This window comes from Schistocerca nitens, chromosome 4, assembly GCF_023898315.1.
Source record: "Schistocerca nitens isolate TAMUIC-IGC-003100 chromosome 4, iqSchNite1.1, whole genome shotgun sequence".
Classification (NCBI taxonomy): Eukaryota; Metazoa; Arthropoda; class Insecta; order Orthoptera; family Acrididae; genus Schistocerca; species Schistocerca nitens.
In genome coordinates this window covers 514,163,220-514,190,170 of record NC_064617.1, presented here as the reverse complement: position 1 = coordinate 514,190,170, position 26,951 = coordinate 514,163,220, and the positions used below count along the sequence as shown (strand labels likewise).

The 26,951-nt window shown below is 39.4% G+C and overlaps 1 protein-coding gene across 1 annotated transcript in view; it reads right to left on the bottom strand.

Annotated features, from left to right (window-relative positions):
• Window positions 1-958: 958 nt before the first annotated feature.
• Window positions 959-26,951, bottom strand: part of LOC126251757 (sodium channel protein Nach-like) — a 128,780-nt gene continuing 102,787 nt past the window's right edge. The window contains exons 7-9 of the mRNA XM_049952373.1: window positions 13,702-13,873; window positions 13,472-13,578; window positions 959-1,180 (exon numbers count right to left, since the gene is read on the bottom strand). Of these exons, the coding sequence (XP_049808330.1) occupies window positions 972-1,180; window positions 13,472-13,578; window positions 13,702-13,873 (488 nt within the window). The 3' untranslated portion in view covers window positions 959-971. The remainder of the gene's footprint in view (window positions 1,181-13,471; window positions 13,579-13,701; window positions 13,874-26,951) is intronic.

Genomic DNA, 26,951 nt, shown 5'->3' with positions numbered 1-26,951 from the left:
TTCCTAAACTCATGCTGAAATTTTACAATTCTGTAGACTTGCTGCCCAAAAAAATTTAAACACTGTATTTTTAACTCACACATTGCTCATCAGAACATATCTGTACTCACCAACCTATCAAAGTGAAGTGACTCAAGGCCAATGGGCCACTGTTGATTGCATTTACTTAAACTTATGGCTTGACTATTTTTGGGTTCATAAACATTTTATTTTTATCTGTTATTACTTTTATGTTGTAATTTCATGTAATGACACATTCCGTCGCCTTGGAGATTTGCTCCTCAATTTGGTCCTACGGAACTTGACATGTAAATAAATATAAAATAAATTGTATGAACTTTTGGTTGAGGATGTCTAGCTGTGTGTTCCTCAATTACCATGGCATTTGCTACTGAGAGACTAAATATTTTCAGACAGAATGTTGTTTGTCATCCAGTGGCAGGTCATTCAGATTCTTTGTTTCTTCAAAATGCACATGATACCTTTCATTGAGATTAATTTGAAAAGTCATGTAGAATAACTCCTGGGTGTTCTCATTTTGCAGGTGTATATATAAATAGGAAAAATACAGTCTTTCTGACCCTCATTTGTTTCTGTTGTTGGACTCTTTAAGTTGTGAAATGATTGAAGGAGTATGGGAGGAAGGGTTGCTGAGATATAATTATTGAGTTACAAAATATGAGAGGTACACTCATTTCTTGGAATAATGTGGTGGTGAGAAGACAGAAGAAAAACAAGTATAGCAAACTGATTCAAATATCACTACTGTATCTTGCATCCAGTAACATATTGCATTTCTTTTAACATCTGGAAAGCAGATTATTATGTGTCTGTCATGATCTAGATGCTTAAATCAATGAAAAGATTAAGCTGTAAAATTGTTTATTTTTACATACTTTATCAATATTAATTCACATTCTTGTACTTAAAACTAAGATATTTCTAAAAATTTGGTCAGTAGTAGGCAGCACTCAAGAAAGTGATGTAATCTGCGTGGTATGCTGGTTCTGTTTATGATGTTTATATGTAAGGCACTTTTCAGCTGCTTGTGTTGGCTTCTTGTTAGATTTGCGTTGTGAAGTTAAATGAAAGAAAATGCGCAGTGTGAAAAAGTAAACTATCTCAAAACCATTAATCAGGCTAAATCCCAGCATAAGGCCAAGTATTCCACCCACAGTAGCTGTTGGGAAAAAGATAATAGAGGAACATGAGATCAGTGGTAATTCTTCTTTGTTTAATATAAGCACACTTTAAAATACAAGATGATAAATTAAATGAGAGAATTGTTGCAAATAATATCATTAAAGATGCAGTGATGAAATTTCCGTACAAACTGTTCAGACTTGCAAAATCTGCAATATAATGAATATGGTACACAGTGGCAGTTATGTTCATTACAAGTAAGAAATCTGGTTTCGGGCCTCTGTCTACTGCAAATGTCCACTTGTCATTACAAAATTACTCATTATGACAAATAAGGCTCCAACTACATACTTCTCAAAAAGATTTTTGCTTAACCCTCACTTGCTTGGGCTATGCATGTTTTGTACAACTTCCATAACCTTTCCTTCATGTCCAAAGACACTTTTTTCCATGTTTAGTGAACTTTTTATTTTATTTAGTTATCATATTTCTTTGTTGGTAACCTTTTACCTGTCCCCAGTCATCCTTTTTGTTTATTCATCATGCTTTTCTCAGTATTTAGTGATCTATTTTTCTTTGGTTATCTCTCTTAATTGCTTTGCAATCCACCTTCTTTAGACAGCAATCCACGTCCATGGTTAGTCTTCTCTCTTTATTCTGCAATAATTTTTTCCTCATTTATCAACTTTTTCTGCATTTAGCAACAGTCTCCCATTTCTTTTCAGTTATATTTGCATTTCAATAATATTTTCAGTACATTTAGACTCTCTCTCTTGTTACAATTATACTGTCTATTTACTGAACATCCACATAATTAGGTCAGAGCAGGGTAGAAGATGTTGAATCGAACAAAATTCTCAAGTTAACCATAGGTCAGAAATACATAGTCCTGGAGTGACAGCTTGAAAATAACTATTGAGCATATCTAGTAGTGTGATTTTGCCCAATTAAGCTGGTGCTTTGTTGTGCTTTGATGGATGTGCTTCACTGCACTTGTTGCCATGTGTTGTACTGGGTTGTCATCATCATGAAAATGTACACAAACTAGCTATTTGATAACCACATTTTTTTAACAGAGCTGTGGGTGTAAGAAGATGGCAAGCTGAACATTTCTCAAACATAAAACCATCAGCAGCCAATACCTCTAGGCCTGTGGATGACTGCTTGAGGGAAAGAGATGTGTTTGACCCAAGAAAGTCAATACAGGATAGCAAAGAACAGTGAGGACTCTAGAACTGGATAAAGATGTACCCCAGCATTCATCCAGAATCAGAGTAACAGCTCACAAAGTCTGTGTTACTCTTTGGCTTGTTTGGAATCAAACAAAGGAAAATGCTTTACATCCTTACTGTGCACAAAGGATCATACCTTTGGAAGTAGAATGGCATCCTAGATGAGCAAATTTTTGTGTTTGGGCATTAAGGCACTGACAGCACCAGTGTCCCAACAATGTGAATTTTTCCTACTTCATCTTGTTTATGTATGAAGCTATTTTTACTAGGGAATCAGTATTTAATGTCAACAACCATTACTGGGGAAGGGGGAGGAGGGTGGGGTATGAAAGTTTCCATTACATTTTAGAACATGGTGACCTTGATTGGTTTCCATTGAATGTATGGACAGAAACTATCAGTGACAACTTGCTTGGACCTCTCCAATGAAATAGGACACAATAATTTACAATTTCTGCAAATGAAATTGTCCAAGTTGTTGGGAATCATTCCTCTCCACATGCATCCAAGGATGTAATTCCAGTAGGCTGCCGCAATCCCCTCTGACAATTGGCCATCAGTTGAATTAAGTGTTTGGATGCAGTTTGCCTAGTTTCGACTCTTCAGTTAAAATCATTATCTTTGGATAATTTAATTAGTAACTGCAGTCCTTAAATATAAGCTTGAGCAAGTTAGTTTAAAAGCACACACCTCTGCGCTTTCGTCATTGATTGGCTATGGTGCATTTCCAGCCTATGGTTATATGGCAAATTTTGCTTAATTTGATGTCTTCTTCCCTGTATTGACCTTATTATCAGGTTGTCTTGTTGTTAGTTGAATAGAGTGCAGTGCCTCTCAAATTGTGAACAGAACAATGCAACTGAAGTACACTGCTCTCTATATCAACATGCTTCAAAGCACTATATCAGGCATGGACAATATATGCTATGTCACTTTATGGCAACTAGATTTTTCATCAGGGGAATTTCCAACTGAATTGGCTTACACCACATTGGTGTCATCATAATAGGACTCAAAAGATTTAAAACCTGTATTGCATTGTTCACTCATGCTCAACAACACCAGCTGATGACTACTCTCAACAAATTATGGCTCTTAACTACTCTGAGTAGAAGGCAACAAATTTTGTGCTTGGTTTCTGTGTCAACATTAATGACATCTAGTCATCTCTATATGATGAAATTGACTTCTAGGTGGCCATTATGAACACCAGAAAAAACAACCAGTGCCATGGTGATTGAAGATATTGAGCAAGGGAACACCTGAAATGGAACCCAGATCATTGACATCAGGTTCTCTTCACAAATGATTGAGTGATTTGTATGATACCTGAAATCATCATGGAAATGAGGGGAACTAGCTAGGTACCCTCACAACATCTCAGGCATTCAGTCCCAAGAGTTAAACAGGGAGGTGCCCCAATCATGTTTTAGCCTGGCATCATGTATGGATATCGTATTTCAGGAGGCAGAAATCAACCAATTGGAATAGCCTGTGCTGTGTTTGAAATGAACCCAGTTGAGTGTGCTTGGGATTAGTTGAAGCTTGTAGTGTGTCACTCCAGAAACCTTCCTTACCTACGGGATGATAAGGGAGAGCTGACATCAAAGGAAGGGGTAGCCTTGAGTATCAGTGTCTCAAGCACCTTCTAGATGGCATGCCAAAAAGGATTCAAGAATGTTACTGTGCACAAAGTAGAGCTACACATTATGAATGTTACACAGCAGCAAATTTTTATCTTACAGATGGACAACGATAGCTACTTTCAAACAAACTGCCTTCATTTTGGATATGATTTTGCTTTTATTTCTATTTCATATAAAGTTACTTTATAGTTTCATAGAAAAATCCAGGATGGAAAGTAACTATATTATGAGAAGGAAAATGGCTACTCACCATATAGCAGAGATCCTGAATTGCAGATAGGCACAACAAAGAGACTCTCACAATTATAGCTTTCAGCCATTAAGGTCTTTGTCAACAATAGACAGACATACACACACACACACACACACACACACACACACACACACACACACACACACACAAGCCAGCGATGGCGCGTGCGCAAATGCAACTCACACTCATGACTGCAGTCTCAGGCTACTGAAACCACACTGTGAGCAGCAGCACCAGTGCATGATGGGAGTGGTGACTAGATGGGGGTAAGGAGGAGGCTGGAGTGAGGAGGGGAAGGTATAGTATGGGGGGGGGGGGGTGGCGGACGGTGAAGTGCTACAGGTTAGACTGAAGACAGGGGAGAGGTGGGGAGGGGGTGGGGGAAGTAGCAGAAAAGGACAGACATGAAAAGATTGGGTATTGTAATAAAATGACAGCTGTTTAGTGCTGGAATGGGAACAGGAAAGGGGCTGGGTGGGTGAGGACAGTGACTAATGAAGATTGAGGCCAGGAGGGTTACGGGAATGTAGGATGTATTGCAGGGTAAGTTCCCACCTACGCAGTTCAGAGAAGCAGGGTTTGGTGGGAAGGATCCATATGCCACAGGCTGTGAAGCAGTCAATGAAATGAAGGATATCGTGTTTGGCAGTGTGTTCAGCAACAAGTTGGTCCTCTTGTTTCTTGGCCACAGTTAGTTGGTGGCCATTTGTGAGGACAGACAGCGTTTTGCTTGTCATGCCTACATAGGATGCAGCACAGCAGTTGCAGCTTAGCTTGTAGATCACATGACTGGGTTCACAGGTAGCCCTGCCTTTGAAGGGATATTAACCACCAGAAATACCTCCTCTCCGACAGCTGCCACCCGTGGTCGGTGCATCAGCAGTGACAAGCAGTCTCTCTGGAAATCTACCGAGGGTCTCACTGATCGTAATTATCCTCCCAACCTTTTACAAAAACAAATCTCCCGTGCCCTATCTTTCCAATCTCCCACTCCTGCAGCTGCAGAGGAGCATTTCCCTCATAACTCCGTACCACCCAGGACTGGAGCAACTGAATTACATTCTCCACCAGGGTTTCGATTACCTCTCGTCGTGCCCTGAAATGAAAAATGTCCTGCCCACTATCCTTCCTACCCCTCCCACAGTGGTATTGCACCGTCCACCAAACCTACACAATATACTTACACAACCCCTGCTCCGAATCCCTTACCTCATGGTCATGCCACTGTAATAGATCTAGATGCATGACCTGCCCTATACATCCTCCCTCCACCACCTACTACTCCAGTCTGGTCACGATGTCACCTACCCTGTCAAAGCCAGGGCTACCTGTGAAACCAGTGTTGTGGTCTACAAGCTAAGCAGCAAACACTGTGCTGCATTCTATGTAGGCATGACAACCAACAATCTGTCTGGTCACATGAACGGCCACCAACAAACTGTGGCCATGAAACAAGTGGACCACCCTGTTGCTGAAGACGCAGCCAAACTGTGTGTGTGTGTGTGTGTGTGTGTGTGTGTGTGTGTGTGTGTGTCTGCAACTCAATATCTCCGCTGTATCGTGAGTAGCAACTTCCCTTCTCATAATATTGTTTTAGTTTCACGGGTGATATTGCTTCATTCTCTCCTACCACTGAAAGCCAGATATAAAGCTGATACAACATGTTTTTGAGCAGTTACTTTAATTTTACATCACATAAATAATAATATGTGGACCCCCAATGAGTAAGTCAAACATGTAAACTGTAAAATGACCTTTGTTACCCATTGTTAAAGCTATCAGTGACTCAGTGAGGAGTTCAATACACAGCAATAAAAATGTTTTATATTTGCCCAATAACATAAAATGTCTGACAGTTAGCAAAGAAAGTTTTTAATCCAATTTAAAATCATTTATCTTGGATAGCTCCTTCTATTCTACTAAAGAATTTCTACTTAAAAACTGGTAGCCAGTAAAATTATAACATTCCACGTAGGAAAAATATATCTAAAAACAAAGATGATGTGACTTACCAAATGAAAGTGCTGGCAGGTCGACCTATATATATATATATATATATATATATATATATATATATATATATATAGCTGAAAGCAAGAGGAAACTACAGACATAACTTTTCCCAAGAGCATACAGGTCTACTACCCGGTTAAATGATGATGGCATCCTCTTGGGTAAAACATTCCGGAGGTATAATAGTCCCCTATTCAGATCACGGGGCAGGGGCCAATCAGCAGGATGTCAGGAGAAACAAAACTGGCATTCTATGGATCAGTGTGTGGAATGTCAGATGCCTTAATTGGGCAGGTATACCATGTGATCAAAAGTATACAGACACCCCCAAACACACACGTTTTTTATATTAGTTGCATTGTGCTGCCATCTATTGCCAGGTACTCCATATCAGCAATCTCAGTAGTCATTAGACATTGTGAGAGAGCAGAATGGGGTGCTCCGCAGAACTCACGGACTTCAAACATGGTCAGGTGAGTGGGTGTCATACGTCTGTATGTGAGATTTCCACACTCCTAAACATCCCTAGGTCCACTTTTCCCAATGTGATAGTTAACTGGAAACATGAAGGGACACATACAGCACAAAAGCATACAGGCTGACCTAGTTTGTTGACTGACAGAGACTGCTGGTAGTTGAAGAGGGTTGTAATGTGTAATAGGCAGACATCTGTTCAGACCATCTCACAGGGATTCCAAACTGCATCCGGATCAACTGCAAGTACTATGACAGTTAGGCAGGAGGTGAGAAAACTTGGATTTCATGGTCGAGTGGCTTTTCATAAACCACACATCAAGTCAGTAAACGCCAAACGATGCCTTGCTTGCTGTAAGGAGTATAAACATTGGACAGTTTGTAACGCCGGAAATGCATATCCTCCTATTTCCATCTATTGTACTATAATTTTTTTCCTTGTTTTGTTACCTCAAGATATGACATTTCTGTGTCTTTATATATTGTAATTGTTTTACTATATATATGGAAACATTCCACGTGGGAATATATATATATATATATATATATATATATATATATATATATATATATATATATATATATATATATATAAAACAGAGGGAAACATTCCACGTGGAAAAAATATATCTGAAAAGAAAGATGATGAGACTTACCAAACAAAAGCGCTGGCAGGTCGATAGACACACAAACAAACACAAATATACACACAAAATTCAAGCTTTCGCAACAAACTGTTGCCTCATCAGGAAAGAGGGAGCTTCCCTCTTTCCTGATGAGGCAACAGTTTGTTGCGAAAGCTTGAATTTTGTGTGTATATTTGTGTTTGTTTGTGTGTCTATCGACCTGCCAGCGCTTTTGTTTGGTAAGTCTCATCATCTTTCTTTTCAGATATATATATATATATATATATATATATATATATATATATATATATATATATATATATATATATATATATATATATGCATTTATGTCGATGTATAATTGGTTTGTTTTGTGAATATTGTTTGTATTTATACGCTGGGTCTGGCCTAGGGAAAACTATGCTATCGAACGAATACGTCGATAGGTCGTGTGGAGAACCAAAGTGTTTAGGATCTTTGGTAGTGTTAACTCTGCCGCGTGGAGCGCGGGCTGAACAGAGTGGAGTCTGGCCAGATTAGTGCAGTGGAGCAGGTGTGTTGTGTGACGCTCCCACGAGTTGCCGCACGTTCGGGGTTGGGCAGCATGTAATTGCGCTCGACTGGCTATAATAGTTTCTAGCATGGTGTCGCAGATGGGAAGCATTAGCTGGCACACATCAAGAGCCCGTTTCGCCTGGTGACCGTGTCGAGAAGAAGGCGCGCCAACATCCAGCTTCTGCAACAGCGACGGCCGACAATGAGTGACTGTCGCCACCTCCTTGATCGACGACTTCAAACCTTCAATCAACCAACAAGGAAGACTAAAAGCACGTAAAGTTTCAGAACTGTATGGCAGACCTCAGCTTTTAAAATTGTTGCATCACAAAATTACAGCAACTTAGCATGAACATTTGTTGCTCATTGTCCCAATTGCATTGCCAAGCAGGGTCCCTTCCTTTTACCGAAATGAACCCGAGTGTCGTTGAAATTCAAACGCCAGCATTAAAATAATATAATTCAATTTCACTGCTTTAATTTCAAAGTTCAGTTAAAGTATTCATAGCTGGCTACAATATTTAGATTACACAAGCACAAATTAAGAGTGCGAGTTTTGTTAGCATATTTTAGCTTACCTGTGCCTGCAGCTCAGCTTGGTACGTACTAAATTTTACTATTGTTAATTGTTCAGAATCATTTAATTCAAGTTCGGAGTTAAATCTCTTATTTCTAAATTGCGTAGATTCAAGTAGCTTTTGAAATGATTGTTGAGGTAGACCAAGACTAACTGTATTTCACTGAATTTCGATATGCTTCAGAAACAAAGTTCACTATTAATTTCAGTCACTAAATTAACTTTCAATTTTCCAGTTTTATTAATTCTTTTGCTAAATTAAGTCAGGGTGTAGCGAAATTTATTACTTCAGACAAACATTCAGTTTTCACACAACACATGTCAACCTTCAGTTGCAATAACCTTTCTTTTTCAGTTATTATAGTAATTGTCCATAGGACTGGCGACCGTAATTTTCCCCAAATCTCAAATATCCAATTAACGCCAGTTAATTGCTAATGTAACGACCGCACATTTACTTTCTTTATTAACTTTACCCCTTCTCAAAATTAATTTCCACCAGTTTCATTTGCATTTTTCCTTTCATTTAGATGTAACCCTTTCCTCCCTCTTTACCGACAGATTAACTTCGGTGACGATTGCTTTTCCCAAATTTTCATTAGGTACACGCGGTTTAATTTTTCACTGCCATTAAGGTCGATAAGTGAGGGGGAGGTTACAAGTTGAACAATGGAAAAACGTTGTATGGGGTGACGAATACGATACACAATGTGGCAATCCGATGGCAGGATGTGGGTCTGGCAAATGCCCGGTGAACGTCATCTGCTGGTGTGTGTAGTGGCAACAGTGAAATTCAGAGGCAGTGGTGTCATGGTGTGGTCATGTTTCTCGTGGAAGGGACTTGCACCCATTGTTGTTTTGTGTGGCACTATCAGAGCACAGGCCTGCAGTGATGTTTTAAGCACCTTCTTGCTTCCCACTGTTGGAGAGCATTTCGGGGATGGTGATTGCATCTTTCAACATGATTGAGTACCTGTTTGTAATGCATGGCCTATGGTGGAGTGGTTACACAACAATAACATCCCTGTAATGGACTGGCCTGCACAGAGTCCTGATCTGGATCCTATAGAACACCTCTGGGATGTTTTGGAATGCTGACTTCATGCCAGGCCTCACTGACCAATATCAATATCTCTCCTCAGTGCAGCACTCTGTGAAGAATGGGCTGCCATTTCCCAAGACACCTTCCAGCACCTGATAGGAAGTATGCCTGTGAGAGTGGAAGCTGTCATCAAGGCTAAGGGTGGGCCAACACCATTTTGAATTCTAGCATTACCGATGGAGATTGCCACGAACTAGTAAGTCATTGTCAGCTCAGTGCCCGGATACTTTTTATCACGTAGTGTAGGTCAGAAAATTTAAAAAGGAAAAGGGAAATGAGTATATGGTGTTAGTGGCCAGGAGTTCCCAGGTGGGAAGTTGGGCCGCCAAGTGCAAGTCTTATTGAGTGTGACGCCACATTGGGCGACTTGCACATCGACACTGGGGTTGAAATGATGATGAGGACATCACAACACCCAGTCCCTGAGGGGAGAAAATCTCCCACCCCAGCCGGGAATCAAACCCGGGCCCCTGTGGGTGGTAATCCAATGCTTTGACCATTCAGCTAATGTGGGGACATTTAAAAAGGAGATGGATAGCTTAAAATTAGATATAGTGGGAATTAGTGAAGTTTGGTGGCAGGACGAGCAGGACTTCTGATAAGGTGAAAATGGCTCTGAGCACTATGGGACTTAACATCTGAGGTCATCAGTCCCCTAGAACTTAGAACTACTTAAACCTAAGGACATCACACACATCCAAGCCCAAGACAGGAGTCAAACCTGCAACCGTAGCGGTCGCACGATTCCAGACTGAAGCGCCTAGAACCGCTCGGCCACAACGGCCAGCTCTGGTCAGGTGAATACGGGATTATAAATACGAAATCAAATAGGGGCAATGCAGCATGAGGTTTAATAATGAATAAGAAAATAGGAACACAGGTAAGCTGCTATGAACAGCATAGTGAATGCATTATTGTAGAGAAGATAGACATGAAGCCCACACCCACAGCAGTAGTACAGTTTATATGCCAACTAGCTCTGCAGATAATAAAAAGAATGAAGAAATGTATGATTAGATGAAAGAAATTATTCAGATAGTTAATGGAGATGAAAATTTAATAGTCATAGGGGACTGGAATTGCATAATAGGAAAAGAAAGAGAAGGAAAAATTGTAGATGAGTATGGACTGGGGAAATTAATGTAAGAGGAAGCCACCTGGTAGAATTTTGCACAGAGCATAATTTAATCATCACTAATACTTGATTTAACAATTATGAAAGAAGGATTTATGTGTGGAAGAGATCTTGGAACCAGATATTTCCAGGAGCAGATGTGGAATCTGACCAACGTATTGGCTATGACCTGTGGATTAAAACTGAAGAAATTTCAAAAATGTAGGAAACTAAAGAGATGGGCCCTGGATAAACTGAAAGAACCAGAAGTTGTAGACAGAAAGAGCATTAGGGAACCATTGTGAAGAACAGGGGAAAGGAATACAGTAGAAGAAGAATGGGTAGCTTTGAAAGATGAAATAGTGAAGCCAGCAGAGGATCAAATACATAGAAAGGACTAGCAGAAATCCCTGGATAACACAAGAGATATTGAATTTAACTGATGAAAGGAGAAAATGTAAAAATTCAGTAACTGAAACAGGTGAAAGGGAGTATAAATGAGATTGGCAGGAAGTGCAAAATGGCTAAGCAGGAATGACTAGAGGGCAAATGTAAAGATTTAGAAGCATATTTCACTAGGCGAAGGACAGATACCGCCTACAGGAAAATTAAAGAGGTCTTAGAAGAAAAGAAGCATCTGTATGAATATCAAGATGGAAAATGAGTCTTAAGCAAATAACAGAAAACTGAAAGGGGTTGGAGTATATAGAGGGTCTATACAAGGAACATGTACTTGGAGACAATGTTATAGAAAAAGAAGAGGATGTAGATGTAGATGAAGATGAGCTGGGGGATACAATATTGCAAGAAGAATTTGACAGAGCACTGAAAGACCTAAGTTGAATCAAGGCCCCGGGAGTTAGGCCTTGTTAGAACTACTGATAGACTTGAGAGAGCCAGCCATCACAAAACTCTTCCATCTGGTGTGTAAGATGTATGAGACAGGTGAAATACCATCAGACTTCAAGAAGAATATAATAATTCCAACTCCAAAAAAAGCAGGTGGCAACAGTGGTGAATATTATTGAACTATCAGTTTAATAAGTCATGGTTGCAACATACTAATACAAATTCTTTGTGGAAGAATGGAGAAACTGGCAGAAGCCGACCTCAGGGAAGACCAGTTTGGATTGTGAGAAATGTAATGCGTGAGGCAATACTGACCCTATCACTTCCCTTAGAAGATAGGTTAAGGAAAGGCAAACCTATGTTTACAGCTTTTGACAATGTTGACTGGAATACTCTCTTTCAAAGTCTAAAGATGGCAGGAGTAAAATACAGGGAGCAAAAGGCTATTTACAACTTCTACAGAAACCAGACAGCAGTTATGTGTGTCAAAGTGTATGGTGGGGATGCAGTGGGTGAAAATGGAGTGGGACAAGTTGTAGCTTATCCCTAGTGTTATTCAACCTACACATTTTGCAAGCAATGAAGGAAACAAAAGAAAAATTTGGAGTAGGAATTAAAGTTCATGGAGAAGAAATAAAAACTTTGAGGTTTGTTGATGACATTGTAATTCTGTCAGAGACAGCAAAGAACTTGGAAGAGCAGTTGAACAGAATTGGCAGAAGGATGTAAGATGAACATTGAGAAAAGAAAAATGAGGATAATGGAATGTAGTAAAATTAAATCAGGCAGTGCTGTAGAAATTAGAATAATAAATGAGACACTTAAAGTAGCAGATTAGCAGATGAGTTCCACTATTTAGTCAGCAAAATAACTGATGATGGGCAAAAATAGAGAGGATATAAAATGTAGACTGGCAATGGAAAGAAAAACATTTGTAAAGAAGTGAAGTTTGTTAATTCTGAGTACAGATTTAAGTGTTAGGAAGTTCTTCCTGAAAGCATTTGTGTGGAGTTAGTCATATATGGAAGTGAAACATGGATGATTAACACATTACATCAGAAGAGAATATAAGCTTTTGAAATGTGGTGCTACAGAAGAATGCTGAAGATCAGCTGGGTACTTTATGTAACTAAGCAGGAGGTACTGAAGAGCAAAAAAAGATTTTGGCACAGCGTAACTAGAAGAGATGAGTTGGTAGGACTCATTCTGAGACGTCAAGGGATCACCAATTTAGTACTGGATGGAAGTGAGAGGGGGTAAGAATTACAGGTGCACGTGTGTGTGTGTGTGTGTGTGTGTGTGTGTGTGTGTGTGTGTGTGTGTTTCTACATCACTTTGATAAAAATGAAATGTGTAACTAACTAACTTCACTTTCTTTCTTGAAATTTTTCCTCTTTATTTTCAATTTCACACATAAAAACAAATTGAAATCTACAACCAGTGACATATTATTAAGCAGTCAAATTTTATTCACATTGATTGGCATTTATCAAGGTTTAATTTCTCATCTTAAAGTACTTTTAGTTTCCGACATGATGAGTTGCTATCCACCTGAGTGACATTATTGTGATGCTATAGCAACGTTTATCATCTGTAAATTAAATCTGACACACATTAATCGGACTACATTCAACCCATAATTAGATTTGTGGCTGATTATGATGTCAGTTTCATTTTATTTTCTTGTTTTACATAGGCACAACCAGTTGACTCAAAATGCTTGTTTCCAGTGGGCTACATCTAATTCCTACTAATTTTGCTTTTCCAAGTCTACATTTGTACAGTCTTTGACCTTTTTAGTATTTATTTCACTATATCTAATTTTTTGTGCCACACAGTAATGTTTTACACTCTTAATTTGATTAAGTGACAGATTTGCCAACTTACCCACAAAAGCCTGCCATTCAAGGAAGATATCTGTTCGATATTCATTAATTGTAAGATCTATGAAGAATATGTGGACGATACTGTGCCTTTCAGGACTCAAATTTCCACTGTAAAGTAAAAATGCTGGTAAACACTGCAGTGAGTCATGATATATGAAATAATGTAAAAAATTAAATACTAGAAACATCAAAACAGTACAAAAAGAGCTGTACTTCTCTGAAAGAGCTTACAGGAGTAAATTTGAAGAAAGCAAACTGTTTGTTGAAATAGCATTGGTTGTGGTCTCAACAGTATAAATGAGACTTGAGCAATCTGGCAAACAGTTACATGGTTTATCATTATATTCAATATCATATTTTATTGTTTTGTCATATTTTCCTCTGTGAATGGCTTGAAGTACCTCTGAAACAAATACAATACAATGAAAATCATTATAAATGTGCAAGCAAGTGAAAACATAATTTTATTGTAGCAGAAATGAAGATAGCACTAAAAATAGTAATTGAAAGTACAAGGCAGAATGACCATAAGTATAGAAAGGATAAAATGCTACTCACTTAGCAATTCAAGTTTGCTAAGTTAGTTTACGGTCAGTCTGTAGCAGTTCTTCTTCTTCTTTTGTGAAAGTTGAGAATGTCTCTACAGTCAAATGTATTATTGTGGTTCATGCACAATGTTTCAGTAATATTTGAAAACATTAAAAGCATACTAAAATTTACTCAGATAAAATACAGAATCTATTGAGATGCAATGAAACAACATAATTCTTAAAGTCCAAATCACATAGTGCCATAGAATAGAACATGTGTAACAAATGCATCAGTGTCAGCAGTATATATAAGGATGTAATCTTTGGTGCACCACAGGGAAACATGACTGGACGTTGTCAATACATAAAAACACACTTGTTAAGTGAGCAGGAATTTGAGATTGTTTGTCACCACTTCTGCTGTGTGCATGAAAAAGTATTAAGACTGCCAGGTAATTTAGAATACTACAGTAAAATCTAGTTACATGCAGGATTAAAAGAGGGTGCTACACCATTACTGAGAATCTCTCTGATTTTTGTGAAAAATGTTACATCAGCGAGTTATTTGCACACCAAAAAATGTGTTGCAAAGACAATACCCATCTACATAAGTTTTATAAAGTGATATAGTATGGGAGACTACAAATGGCAGAGGCTGCAAAGCGTCCATTCTAGCTGTGTGCTGTAATCCTGTTCTGCTACCAGGTTGTCAACTTTGATGCTGGCCACAGTTTGGCAATGGCCATTCATTCAGGTGCACAGATGGTTGATAGTCATGTCCACATATAAGATGGTGCAGAATTGATATGTGACTGCTTCCATAGGTGACAACCTCTCTCCTAGGACAGAATATGCTTTTAATGATACTGGATTATGGTGTGGGTCATAGAGCAGATTCTGTATATGGATCTTTCCCTGGCTTGTAACACATGTGGCAAGTGATTGCTCCTTTCCACATTTTTGAGTGTCAGTAATTCAGAGCTGATTCATTCCACACCACACCATATGAGAGACACATGTCTATCAGTTCCTCATTGCTGCACTCCGGGATAAAGCTAGGGAATTACTGTCTGCTATGTAAAGCATCACTATAATTCTTATATATTTTGTGCATGAGGTGCTCCATGCCTCTTAAGCACTTGGAAAAGAAGAAAATCATCACCATGAAGATGCCTTATTATTTTATTTATTCAATTACTAGTTTTGATAACATTGTCATCCTATTACTAAAACATCTAAATTCAAAAAGGTTACACACGTTCCATAAGTGGCAATATCTAAAAACAATTTTTTTTTAAGTTTCCGGTTATCTACAAATATAGATATTTACGAAATATTTGCACTGCTTTTGAATCAGGATTTTGAGTTAACATGTCATCTATGATGATGATATTGATGATGATAAACTAGTTTTTGAATAAATAGTCACTTTGCAGCTTCTCGTCAAGTGTGTCTTCTCTTTTCATCTACACTCCTGGAAATTGAAATAAGAACACCGTGAATTCATTGTCCCAGGAAAGGGAAACTTTATTGACACATTCCTGGGGTCAGATACATCACATGATCACACTGACAGAACCACAGGCACATAGACACAAGCAACAGAGCATGCACAATGTCGGCACTAGTACAGTGTATATCCACCTTTCGCAGCAATGCAGGCTGCTATTCTCCCATGGAGACGATCGTAGATATGCTGGATGTAGTCCTGTGGAACGGCTTGCCATGCCATTTCCACCTGGCGCCTCAGTTGGACCAGCGTTCGTGCTGGACGTGCAGACCGCGTGAGACGACGCTTCATCCAGTCCCAAACATGCTCAATGGGGGACAGATCCGGAGATCTTGCTGGCCAGGGTAGTTGACTTACACCTTCTAGAGCACGTTGGGTGGCACGGGATACATGCGGACGTGCATTGTCCTGTTGGAACAGCAAGTTCCCTTGCCTGTCTAGGAATGGTAGAACGATGGGTTCGATGACGGTTTGGATGTACCGTGCACTATTCAGTGTCCCCTCGACGATCACCAGTGGTGTACGGCCAGTGTAGGAGATCGCTCCCCACACCATGATGCCGGGTGTTGGCCCTGTGTGCCTCGGTCGTATGCAGTCCTGATTGTGGCGCTCACCTGCACGGCGCCAAACACGCATACGACCATCATTGGCACCAAGGCAGAAGCGACTCTCATCGCTGAAGACGACACGTCTCCATTCGTCCCTCCATTCACGCCTGTCGCGACACCACTGGAGGCGGACTGCACGATGTTGGGGCGTGAGCGGAAGACGGCCTAACGGTGTGTGGGACCGTAGCCCAGCTTCTTGGAGACGGTTGCGAATGGTCCTCGCCGATACCCCAGGAGCAACAGTGTCCCTAATTTGCTGGGAAGTGGCGGTGCAGTCCCCTACGGCACTGCGTAGGATCCTACGGTCTTGGCGTGCATCCGTGTGTCGCTGCGGTCCGGTCCCAGGTCGACAGGCACGTGCACCTTCCGCCGACCACTGGCGACAACATCGATGTACTGTGGAGACCTCATGCCCCACGTGTTGAGCAATTCGGCGGTACGTCCACCTGGCCTCCCGCATGCCCACTATACGCCCTCACTCAAAGTCCGTCAACTGCACATACGGTTCACGTCCACGCTGTCGCGGCATGCTACCAGTGTTAAAGACTGCGATGGAGCTCCGTATGCCACGGCAAACTGGCTGACACTGATGGCGGCGGTGCACAAATGCTGCGCAGCTAGCGCCATTCGATGGCCAACACCGCGGTTCCTGGTGTGTCCGCTGTGCCGTGCATGTGATCATTGCTTGTACAGCCCTCTCGCAGTGTCCGGAGCAAGTATGGTGTGTCTGACACACCGGTGTCAATGTGTTCTTTTTTCCATTTCCAGGAGTGTATTTGTATTTTTATGTACTGGTCATTTGAATGTCTGTAATTGACTACTTATTCCTCTTCAAAAACTCCTCAATGGACAGAAGGAGTTGCTAAGCAAGTACAACTTTATTCTACATTAAGTGAAAACACTTCTGCTGTCTGTCAGACATTTTATTTTCATGGACAGATTATCAATGAATTTTATGGCAGTGTATTTCACTGCTTCCTCTGTTGAAGTTCGATTCATTAGAAGGAAGTGCAGATGCTTTTCAGTTCTGTGATTGATTTAGGGAATACCTCTATTAATCTGAAGTTGCAATGGCTTAGAGACAACAAATGTCACCAGTGAATAAATGTACAGTGAATCTGTGGTTAATATTCCTAATTTTTTATGCAGATTTCTGCATGAAGTACATGTGTAAATGTTGCACTTAATTCTAATTACCTTATTTTGTGCAGTGAATACTTTCTGCTTAAATTTGGAGTCACCCTGTAATCTATATTACTAATCGACTAATGGTTCATGGTCACAGTTGTAGGTTGCCTATCCAATGTCTTCCAGAGGCAACAAAAATTGCATTTTCAATATTTCATATCATTTTTGACCAAATTTAAAATGCTATCATAATATACTCATCAAGATCTATAGTTTTAATAAAGATTTAACACAGTAAGACAAGTATTACATTTTGAAACTGTGTATAAGTCTTGAGGCAGTGTAGCTCATTACATGCAAATTACTCTGACTAAATTCATCCTATTTGAGAAGGGAAGCATTTAGTGTCTTCCCACAAACTTTAAACATAATGAACTTTTCTCTCACATGCATGTTTAATGTCAAATATTTAATACATCAACTCATTAGTAAAGTAATCAGGTGTCTGAAACTTTCTTAGATGGGAGAAACAGCTATGTACAGATATCAGTGAATAAAAATGGGCAAAATTTATTAATGTAATCAGTTCTGTATTACCAAAGCTGGCAATTTTTCTTATGGCAAATATAGCTGAATCTACACACTTTAGTTGGGCTATTACACGCTGTACCAGTTCAAGTTTTCATTATTATGTACACTTAGGAATTTAAAATTTTCTACCCTGATTATTATTTTTTGTTGGTACTCTAAAATGATAGGTACAATATGTCTAGTAGAACAAAACTGAATGAGCTATATTTTTCAATGTTCAAATCTATTCAATCTGTAAAAAAAATTAATAACTTAGTGGCATTTTCATATAAATACTTTTTACAAAACATCTGCAAGAGCATGAACAAGAGCTGCCAAGGAACATAGATAATCAACAACTTAATGACATCTAAGAGTAAAGAGCATCTAGGGATATACATTGATTTGCAGCTCATAATAAAATATTTGCTTTTTTGCTCTTTACCATATTCCCATCCACTGCCAAATACTAATGGTACTTTCTCCTAAAATGGCAACAGAATCCAGATCATATGATGGTTGATGGAGGAGTAGGTAAGTCTGCAAAGTCTGTTGTGAAATCATCAGGCATCTTGTCCAGTTAGTTGTTGCAATGTCAGTGGTGCAGAAAACTGTTTTAATGTGGCAATGGAAATCTGGTGTGGGTAGCATTTATATAAACCTTAAATGCCTCGTCTTTCCACTAAATACTGTATAGAGTCCATCATATTGTGACTGTAGGGGCTCATGCCTGACAGATACCAGTTTGCATGTCCAAACAACAGAAAAAATGAATGGGTGGTGAATATCATGCTCCCTTGGTGCAACTGGCTTAAGTTGGCAAACGGTATGGATGTAAGTATTGAACAAAGTTTTACAACTTAATAAAGTGAACAGGCATAATGTTGAAGAATTAATCAGGTACCTGAATTGGTTGGCAATAGCCCAGTTCTGCTGTTGTAGTGTTATAAATCTTCTTGGTGGTAGTGTAAAGACCCAGTAGGACAATATATTGTGTTTCTGTCCAGCTCTGTGATTTGCGACATCTTAAAGACATTTTTAATTGGCTGTATAAATGCTCAACCAAGCTGTTTGTTGCTAGGTGATAAGCTTCAGTCAGAATATGCCACATGTCTAACAAAATAAAGTGATATCAATAAAAGTGACTTAGATTGAATGACTTATTTGGTAATACAAAGACATGTTCAAATCCTTGGTGGGTGGGACATATATGCCAAGAGGTTCAGCATCATGGCAGGTTATCTTACTATCTTGAGAGATCATGCACAGTTGCACAAAATCATTATATTCTCCATCCATATTTGGTAACACAAAATCTTGCTTAACAAGCATTGGTACAGTCAGGACTCTTGAGATAGGATGAATCAAGGGCCAACGAGATTACTTGTTGACAAAAATCCACTATCACAAAGGTGATGCACTTGATGTGGAAACATTGCAAAACAATTTTATGTTAAATGGGATTGTTGGACACAATAAAGCTGCAAAATGGATGAGTTTGCAAGGAAGTCTTGTTGTTATGCTGCTGAATCAAAGTGAGCAAGTCCAGTCATATTTGTTTGGAATTGTGTTTATTCAGAAAAGTGTGTCTGCCAACGTCCCAGTCCTCTGTCAAAATGGATAATATGAGTCACAGATGATGCTATATAATCGATGTGTAACACTTGTTGTGCCAACGTCTTGTATATCCTCTGACACAAAGCATAGATGAAGCCTACTTATAATGTTTCAAGAACCGGTTTTAAATAATGACTCTAGGAATATACTGTAGCCCTTTATATATTGTTTCAATGGGGATCATGAATACTGGAATTTGTGCAGCTGAATAAGTATGAAGGAGAAAAAAGGACATTTTACTGATAACTATATTTGCACATTCAAGAACAAAAAAATTTTCTGTGAACACAACAGAATAATTAGCGCACACAAAGAGTGTTAGACAATGCCAAAGAGCTCTATTTTACACAGTGCACTTTGTGCCGACACACACGAAATATATTGTTCACACAATTCCAACACCCCTCCTTGAACTTATATTTTGTGTGTTGCTTCCACAAGATAAACCAAATAGTCCCACAATCTTCTCAAACTTCTCCCTTTCCAAGGGTTTGGTCAGAAGGTCAGCTAACATGTCTTCTGTGCGCAGATAGTCCACGGCAATGTTCTGTCGCTCTATGTGGTCCCGAATGAAATGGTGCCGTACATCAATATGCTTTGTCCTAGCACTAGTAACATCATTTTTAGCTAGGTTTATGGCTCCCTTATTGTCACAGAAGATGGTTGTGGGTTCCTCAATTAAATTGGGTTCTATTTCACTTATTAATGTTCGTAGGCATAATGCTTCCTGTGTGGTGTAAGATAGTGCCATATACTCGGCCTCTACGGTGCTCAATGCAACAGTTTTTTTCTTTTGACAGGACCATGATGTAAGGCCCCCCATTAATTTTAAACAGCAGCCAGTGGTGGAGTATCTGTCTCCCAATTCACTCCCCCAGTCCGCATCGCTATATCCCTCTAGTTTTGTGTTACCATCTCTATGGTATTTTAACTCATAATTTGAGGTTCCTCTTAGGTATCGGATATCCTCTTTACAGCTTTCCAGTACGTTTCCTTTGGGTCTCTGCAATATCTGCTCACTGCATTGGTGGCAAAAGCAATGTCGGGTCGTGACGTTTGAGACAAATATAACAGACTCCCTACTGCTTCTAAATAAGTAACATTCTTGTCACATTCCACATCAGTCTCATTTACACTTAACTTCACTCCTACTTCCATTGGAGTACTTATGGGTTTGCAATCACTCATGCCAAATTTCTTTAATATTTTTTCCGTTTATGATGATTGACTTATGCTCAATTCTTGTCTTTCTTCATCCTTGGTAATCTGCATACCTAAATAACGTTTGACTTCTCCCAAATCGTGCACCTTAAACTTGGTTTGCAGCTGTTTCTTGAAAATTCTCATTTGGCCTTCACTGTCAGTCAGGATAGAGAAATCGTCGACCCATATCACCATTATTATTATTTCTTCTTTTCTCCCTTTATAGTAAATGCTGGGATCTGCCTTGGATTGCTTCATATTCATATTTATTAGAGTTTCATGTAGACATCGATTCCAGCAACGTCCACTTTGTTTAAGTCCATAAATACTTTTTCTCAAACGCTAAATCTTTTTACTTTCTGATCTGGTTTTTATGGCTTCCCTTGGTGGAATGACATATATCTCCTCCTCCAATTTCCCATTTAAATATGCCGTTTTAACATCCATATGATGAATTATTAAATTTCGTTTTACTGCCAAGGCTAAAAGATATCTCAATGATGCATACTTGACTACAGGTGAAAAAATTTCTTCGTAATCTACCCCTTGTTTTTGTGAATATCCTTTTACCACAAGTCTTGCTTTGTATTCTGGTGATGAGCTTTCAGGGTTCTTCAAATTGAATACCCATCTTGCCTGCAGTGGTTTCTTATCTCCTGGCATATCTACCCATTCAAAGATTTCCTTCTGATATAAAGATTCTAATTCTCTCTTCATCGCTTCTTTCCATTCTTGAGAGTTTGGGCCACTCATTGCTTCTTCTGCTGTTCTTGACTCATCATTAAAAGACTGTGCTGCATACATCTCAAAATCCGGATATTCCTTCGGTTTTGGTACACGAGAAGAACGCCTCACATTGTTTTCTTCATTTTTTTCATCCTCTAACTCATTGTCATCATAAATCGTATCCATTTGTCCTTGGCTGTCGTCTTCCTCTTCTTCACTTTCTATTTCCTCACACAAGGTTTCACCTTCTGAACTAGGTGCAGTTGACTTAGTGGTTTTGCTCTCTTTTGAGTCCTTTCTATTTTCAAAGAATATTACATCTCTACTTGTGACAATCTTTTTAGTCAATGGATCCATTAATCAGTAGCCCTTTGAATTTTCACAATAGCCTACAAAAATATACTTTTTAGCTTTCGGATCCCATTTTCCCCTAAGCTGTTTTGGAATATGTGCCATTGCATCACACCCAAAAACCCTTATATTGCTTAGATCAGGTTTCTTTCCTATCCATATCTCATAAGGGGTTCTATTCTTTAATGCTTTTGTAGGTGATCTATTGTTCAAATATATAGCTGTTGACACTGCCTCTGCCCAAAAATCTTTGGATAATTCAGCGTCAGTCATCATGCTCCTTGCTTTCTCAACAATGGTCCTATTAGCCCTCTCAGCAACCCCATTTTGAGATGGGCTGTACCTTATGGTAGTTTGATGCCTGATTCCCTTTTCTGCCAGAGGTTTCTTCAATTTCTGGTTAATATATTCTCTCCCATTATCAGACCTGATGATCTTGATCTTCTTTCCCGTCCACCTTTCAACCATATTGCAATATTCCTCAAAGATATCTCTCACTTGGTCTTTAGAACTAAGAAAATAAACATGAGTATATCATGAGTAACCATCAATAAACGTAAGAAAATAATTACTCCCACCTATGGATTCACACTCCATTGGGCCACATACATCTGTGTGGATTAACTGTAAGACTTCTGTGGATTTACTCTTACTAGTCTTGAAGGGTAACCTTGCTTGTTTTCCCTTTATACGTGTCTCACAAGGATCCTTGGACACACTAAAATTCTGTATTCCCTTTACCATATCCTTTATTATAGACATACTCTTTCTATTTAGATGTCCAAGCCTCCGGTGCCATAAAAAACCTTCTGCTGAATATACTGAATCACTAACATTTTTATGTTTACTGTCAATGGTATCCAACTTAAAAATACCCCTTTCGTTACTTGCTGTAGCTATAACTTCACCACTTTCACTGATTACTCTTGCACCCTGCATGTCAAAAGTGACTGTATTTCCTTTCTTGACAATTTCCCCTACAGACAGCAGGTTAGTTGCCACATTTTTCACATAATGAACATTGTGTGCTGTAACCATATCTGATTCACCACTTACACTTACATGTAGGTCTAGTTTCCCAGCCAGGTGACACTGGAGCTTGTTGCCATCAACAGTAGATATTCCCATATGAGTCTTATCTTTGATGTCATAAAGAAGTGATTTATCTTTAACAATATGCACAGATGCACCTGAGTCTAAAATCCATTCCATATCACGATTACTCATCCCACCAAAAGAATAAAAACATGAGAGTGCCTTACCTTTGTTATTGGTCCTTCTCTCTGGGCTATCAGTAACATACCTCTTTTGCTGAGTGTCTGATCTTGGGCTTACTTTTTCTTTGCACTGAGACGCAATATGTCCCATCTTCTGACATTTATAGCACCTCACCGGTTTCTTCATTTTGTATTTTGAGTAGAGAGCAGACGCACCTTCCTTCTCCAATGTACAACAGCTTGGAGCACTCTTTACGTCCTGCAGGATTTTCACCTTAACACTGTCGCCTGTGATTGGTATACCCAAGCTTTCAAGTCCCATAATCATAGGTGCATACCTTTCGGGCAGTCCTGTGAACAGCAATGTTCCTATCCATTCGTCAGCGATCTTGAATCTGATGTTTCTCAGTCGGTTTGACGTGGTTATTATTTTGTTAACGTATTCGTCTACACTCTTACATTTGTCCAGACGAGTGGTAATTAACTCACGTAATAATCCTACTTTTCTCGTAAGACCACCATCCTCGAATGTACTTCGTAAATTGTCCCAGACTTCTTTCGCTGTAGCAGCTTTTTCAACGTGAACATAATTCACTGAATCAATCAGTAATATCAATTTTGATTTTGCTTTCCTATCTTTATTTGAATAATTCTGATCTGTGGATTTCATTGTCCCATCTACCACGTCCCATAGGTCGTCTAAACGTAAATACGCTTCTACTGCAAACTTCCAGGTTGCATAGTTTTTGCTACCTATAAATCTTTCAGTCTGTGGAATTTGCGCCGCACTCATTCTTAACGGTAACACCAAAAAATAATGCGGAAAAAAAATTGCGATCGTCTTGTAAGGATAACTCGCACTTCACGTAAATTGGAACTTTTCCATTACTTTCTCCCTACTATTTTATTGATATACTTATTCCAAGTGCAGCCTGGGCCCATAAACTATTGGAATTTGCACAGCTGAATAAGTATTAAGGAGAAAAAAGGACATTTTACTAATAATTATATTTGCACATTCAAGAACAAAAAAATTTTCAGCGAACACAACAGAATAATTAGATTAGATTAATTACAGCATGCATGGAGGCATTTAAACAGTCATTCTTCCTGTGTTCCATACGTGAATGGAACAGGAAGAAACACTAACAACTGCTACAATGGGACATACCCTCTGCCATGCACATCATAGTGATTTGGAGAGTATAGATGTAGATGTGAATAGATTAGCAGCTTGTGATCAATGTAAATTGTTGGCCTCCAAGCTTATATCAGAATTTCTTTATGAAAGCAAAAGCCACATATGACTTGCAGTCATATTTTGACCATCTCTGCAATGAATGAGACAGTTTTTGGTGGAAGAGTGCCAAGGGATGACATTGTTGCTTTGCCTGTTGCTGGGGTGCACCACTTGTTGCAGTTGTAGGTGTGTCAACCATCAAAGCAAATGGTACTTGCAGAACGGCGTATGCTAAAACTACAACCTCTGTGATAGCACTTGTTAAAGATGTTTTCCTGCGTCACTAGGCCATTACAACTTATTTCCTGGTTCCAATGAAACCTGTAAGAAGTTATTCAGTGGAGTGACACACAAAGTGAGTGTTCGCACATGAAGTAGTAGTTAGCAAGTAGCAAGGGTGAAAAATCATCACAATTCATGAACTGTTGTAGGCTGTGGGTAGTTGGTAATGGCTGCCATTCTGTCTTTTGGCAGCAAAATTCCTTATACATTGATGATGTAACACAGGAATTGAACTTCTTGTGCTACAAATACGCAATTTAATCAGTTGATGACTTATCAGTGTGAATGAAGGTGTTTCAAGACATGTTGTAACTGACACAGGTGTTCAGTGTCAGAGCTGGACATCATAATAAATATGAATAAAGATGTAGCAGAAGGCAAAATCATGCTTGATTTTATCCCTAAAGCACTGGAATGTCTACGTAACATTGTATAATCCAGAAAGCCCCCTAGTGAATTCAAATAAGCTGAATAGATTACAGACAGTGGTCATAGGTACCTCTTCTTGGGCAAAGGGAATCTGGTGAAAAGCAAGTATGCATTCTGTTGTTGAGATGGCATGTTTGCTAAGGAAAGTTAGTGAGAATTCTTCAACAAGTAGAACTTAGTACTGACCAGTAATTGTTCTTGTATTTGAATTAAACTGACAGTTGTCATAAACAGGTTGCCATCTATTGGTCTTTTTTGGAATGGCATGGAAGGGCAAGGCCCAGCTGCAGTGAGAGTTGATGAGTGAGCATAAAATGTGGTTGGGTATGAAGTGGCAGACCTAGGATTGTTAAAATGTAGTACATTGTCAAATTCTGTGCAGGCTCTAGAGCAGGCAGCTGCAGAGAAGTCTCCTGGAAGTGTCAAAGGAATTCCAGATATAGAGAATCACCAGTGATTACACACACAGCTGTATTTCTACAGTGCATAAATAGCCATAGCTACTCACTTCTGGTTTTATCAAGAAAGTGATGGTGGGTAAGGTCTAAAGCAGTTTGTAAAAAAATAGAAAATCTGCTTCAAGAATGGGGTATTCAACATCTGCCACTATGAGCTGCCACACAAGCTCATTGCAAAAGCAGTGGTTCAGTGAGGATGTGACACAGCCATTTGTCTTGATTGTTAACACCTTGGCAACATAAAACAGTTGAGAAGATGGATACATCAATACACTGGTACCTGTGTTTGCTAGAAACTGCAATTTTGTATGATGTTCAGTGACAAACAGTTGACAGCTGCTGTCTGAGAAGCTAGTTGCTATTATTATCAGTTACCAGACATGATTCCCATCTCACATTGTGGCAGGAATCATCAAGCTTCTGAGATAAATTGCCTATGGTACCCATACATTGTTTCAGTTGAAGACGAATACTGGTGTATTGTCAGTGAGCATCAGCACTGCGGTGAACAGCTGCAAAGTCATGCTTGAAAATCAGCGACCTATTTGATTTGAGATGCTCATCAGTTTATGCTTTTAATGTGCCCAGGGCACTGTCTGATTGGGGAAAGACAACTGCAGCACGTGGAGACAGAGGTAGCTTGGTGATATTCTCCACCATTTGTGCAATGGCATCAGGATTGTCAATGTCTGTGGTGAATATTTTTGTGTATTAGGTTATAAGTGCAACAGCCAGCTGTTTAAGAGAATGGCTTTATCAACAGTATTGTCCACCAGGGTCTAAAGGCAATGCAGCAGTTGGAAAGGATTGTAATTATCTAACTCATCTATGTGGACTATCTTTTCTAGTCATTTGGCTTCAGACTGGACAAGTGTTTCATTAGTGCACATTTAATGGCAACGTGTATGTATTAGGCTCATGTATCTTGGACTTCAGTGGCATGTCCTTGTTTAGAACAGCAACAACATAACTATACTTGGCTATGTCAGAAGTTATTTTACTGTCTGTCCCTTCCCAACAGTATGTGGCTTTAGGCTTATTGTAAATGGCACTAAAGTCGATATTTTCAAGTGTTGTCTAAAATCCTCCTCTGTTTCATCATTAATCACATAATACGCCGCCCCTCCCCAGCTCACCACTTTTTGGCGGGTTTGCGATTGGCTACCTCAGGGCCCCAGCCATTGTAGCATTTTTTCCCTTCCATGCTGCATGTCTATCCTATTGCTATTCTTTCTCCCCTCCCTTGGGGAACATGTCTGGGGTGTTATTGGGAATGTTCTGCATTATCTGTCGCTGACATAAGAACAGTCTCTCCATTGTTTTTTGCTCCTTTTTCCTTTTTTTGTTTCCCTTCTCCTCTCATTCCTCTGCTTTGGTGTTTGAGGTTCCTCTTTTTCTTCTTCCTCCCTGTGCGCTCCTGAAGGTCAGCCCACGCATCTAACGCATGGTGACTGGGTAACGCATAATTCCCAGCCCTGGGTCTACAGGTAGGGTTTGCACATACCCCTGGTACAGGCCAGGCCCATGGAAGGGTGATTGCCTGAGCTGCAACCTTCCAAAATTGCTGATTGGTTACTCTTTCAGGTGTTCAGGAGGTGTGAACAATCACCTA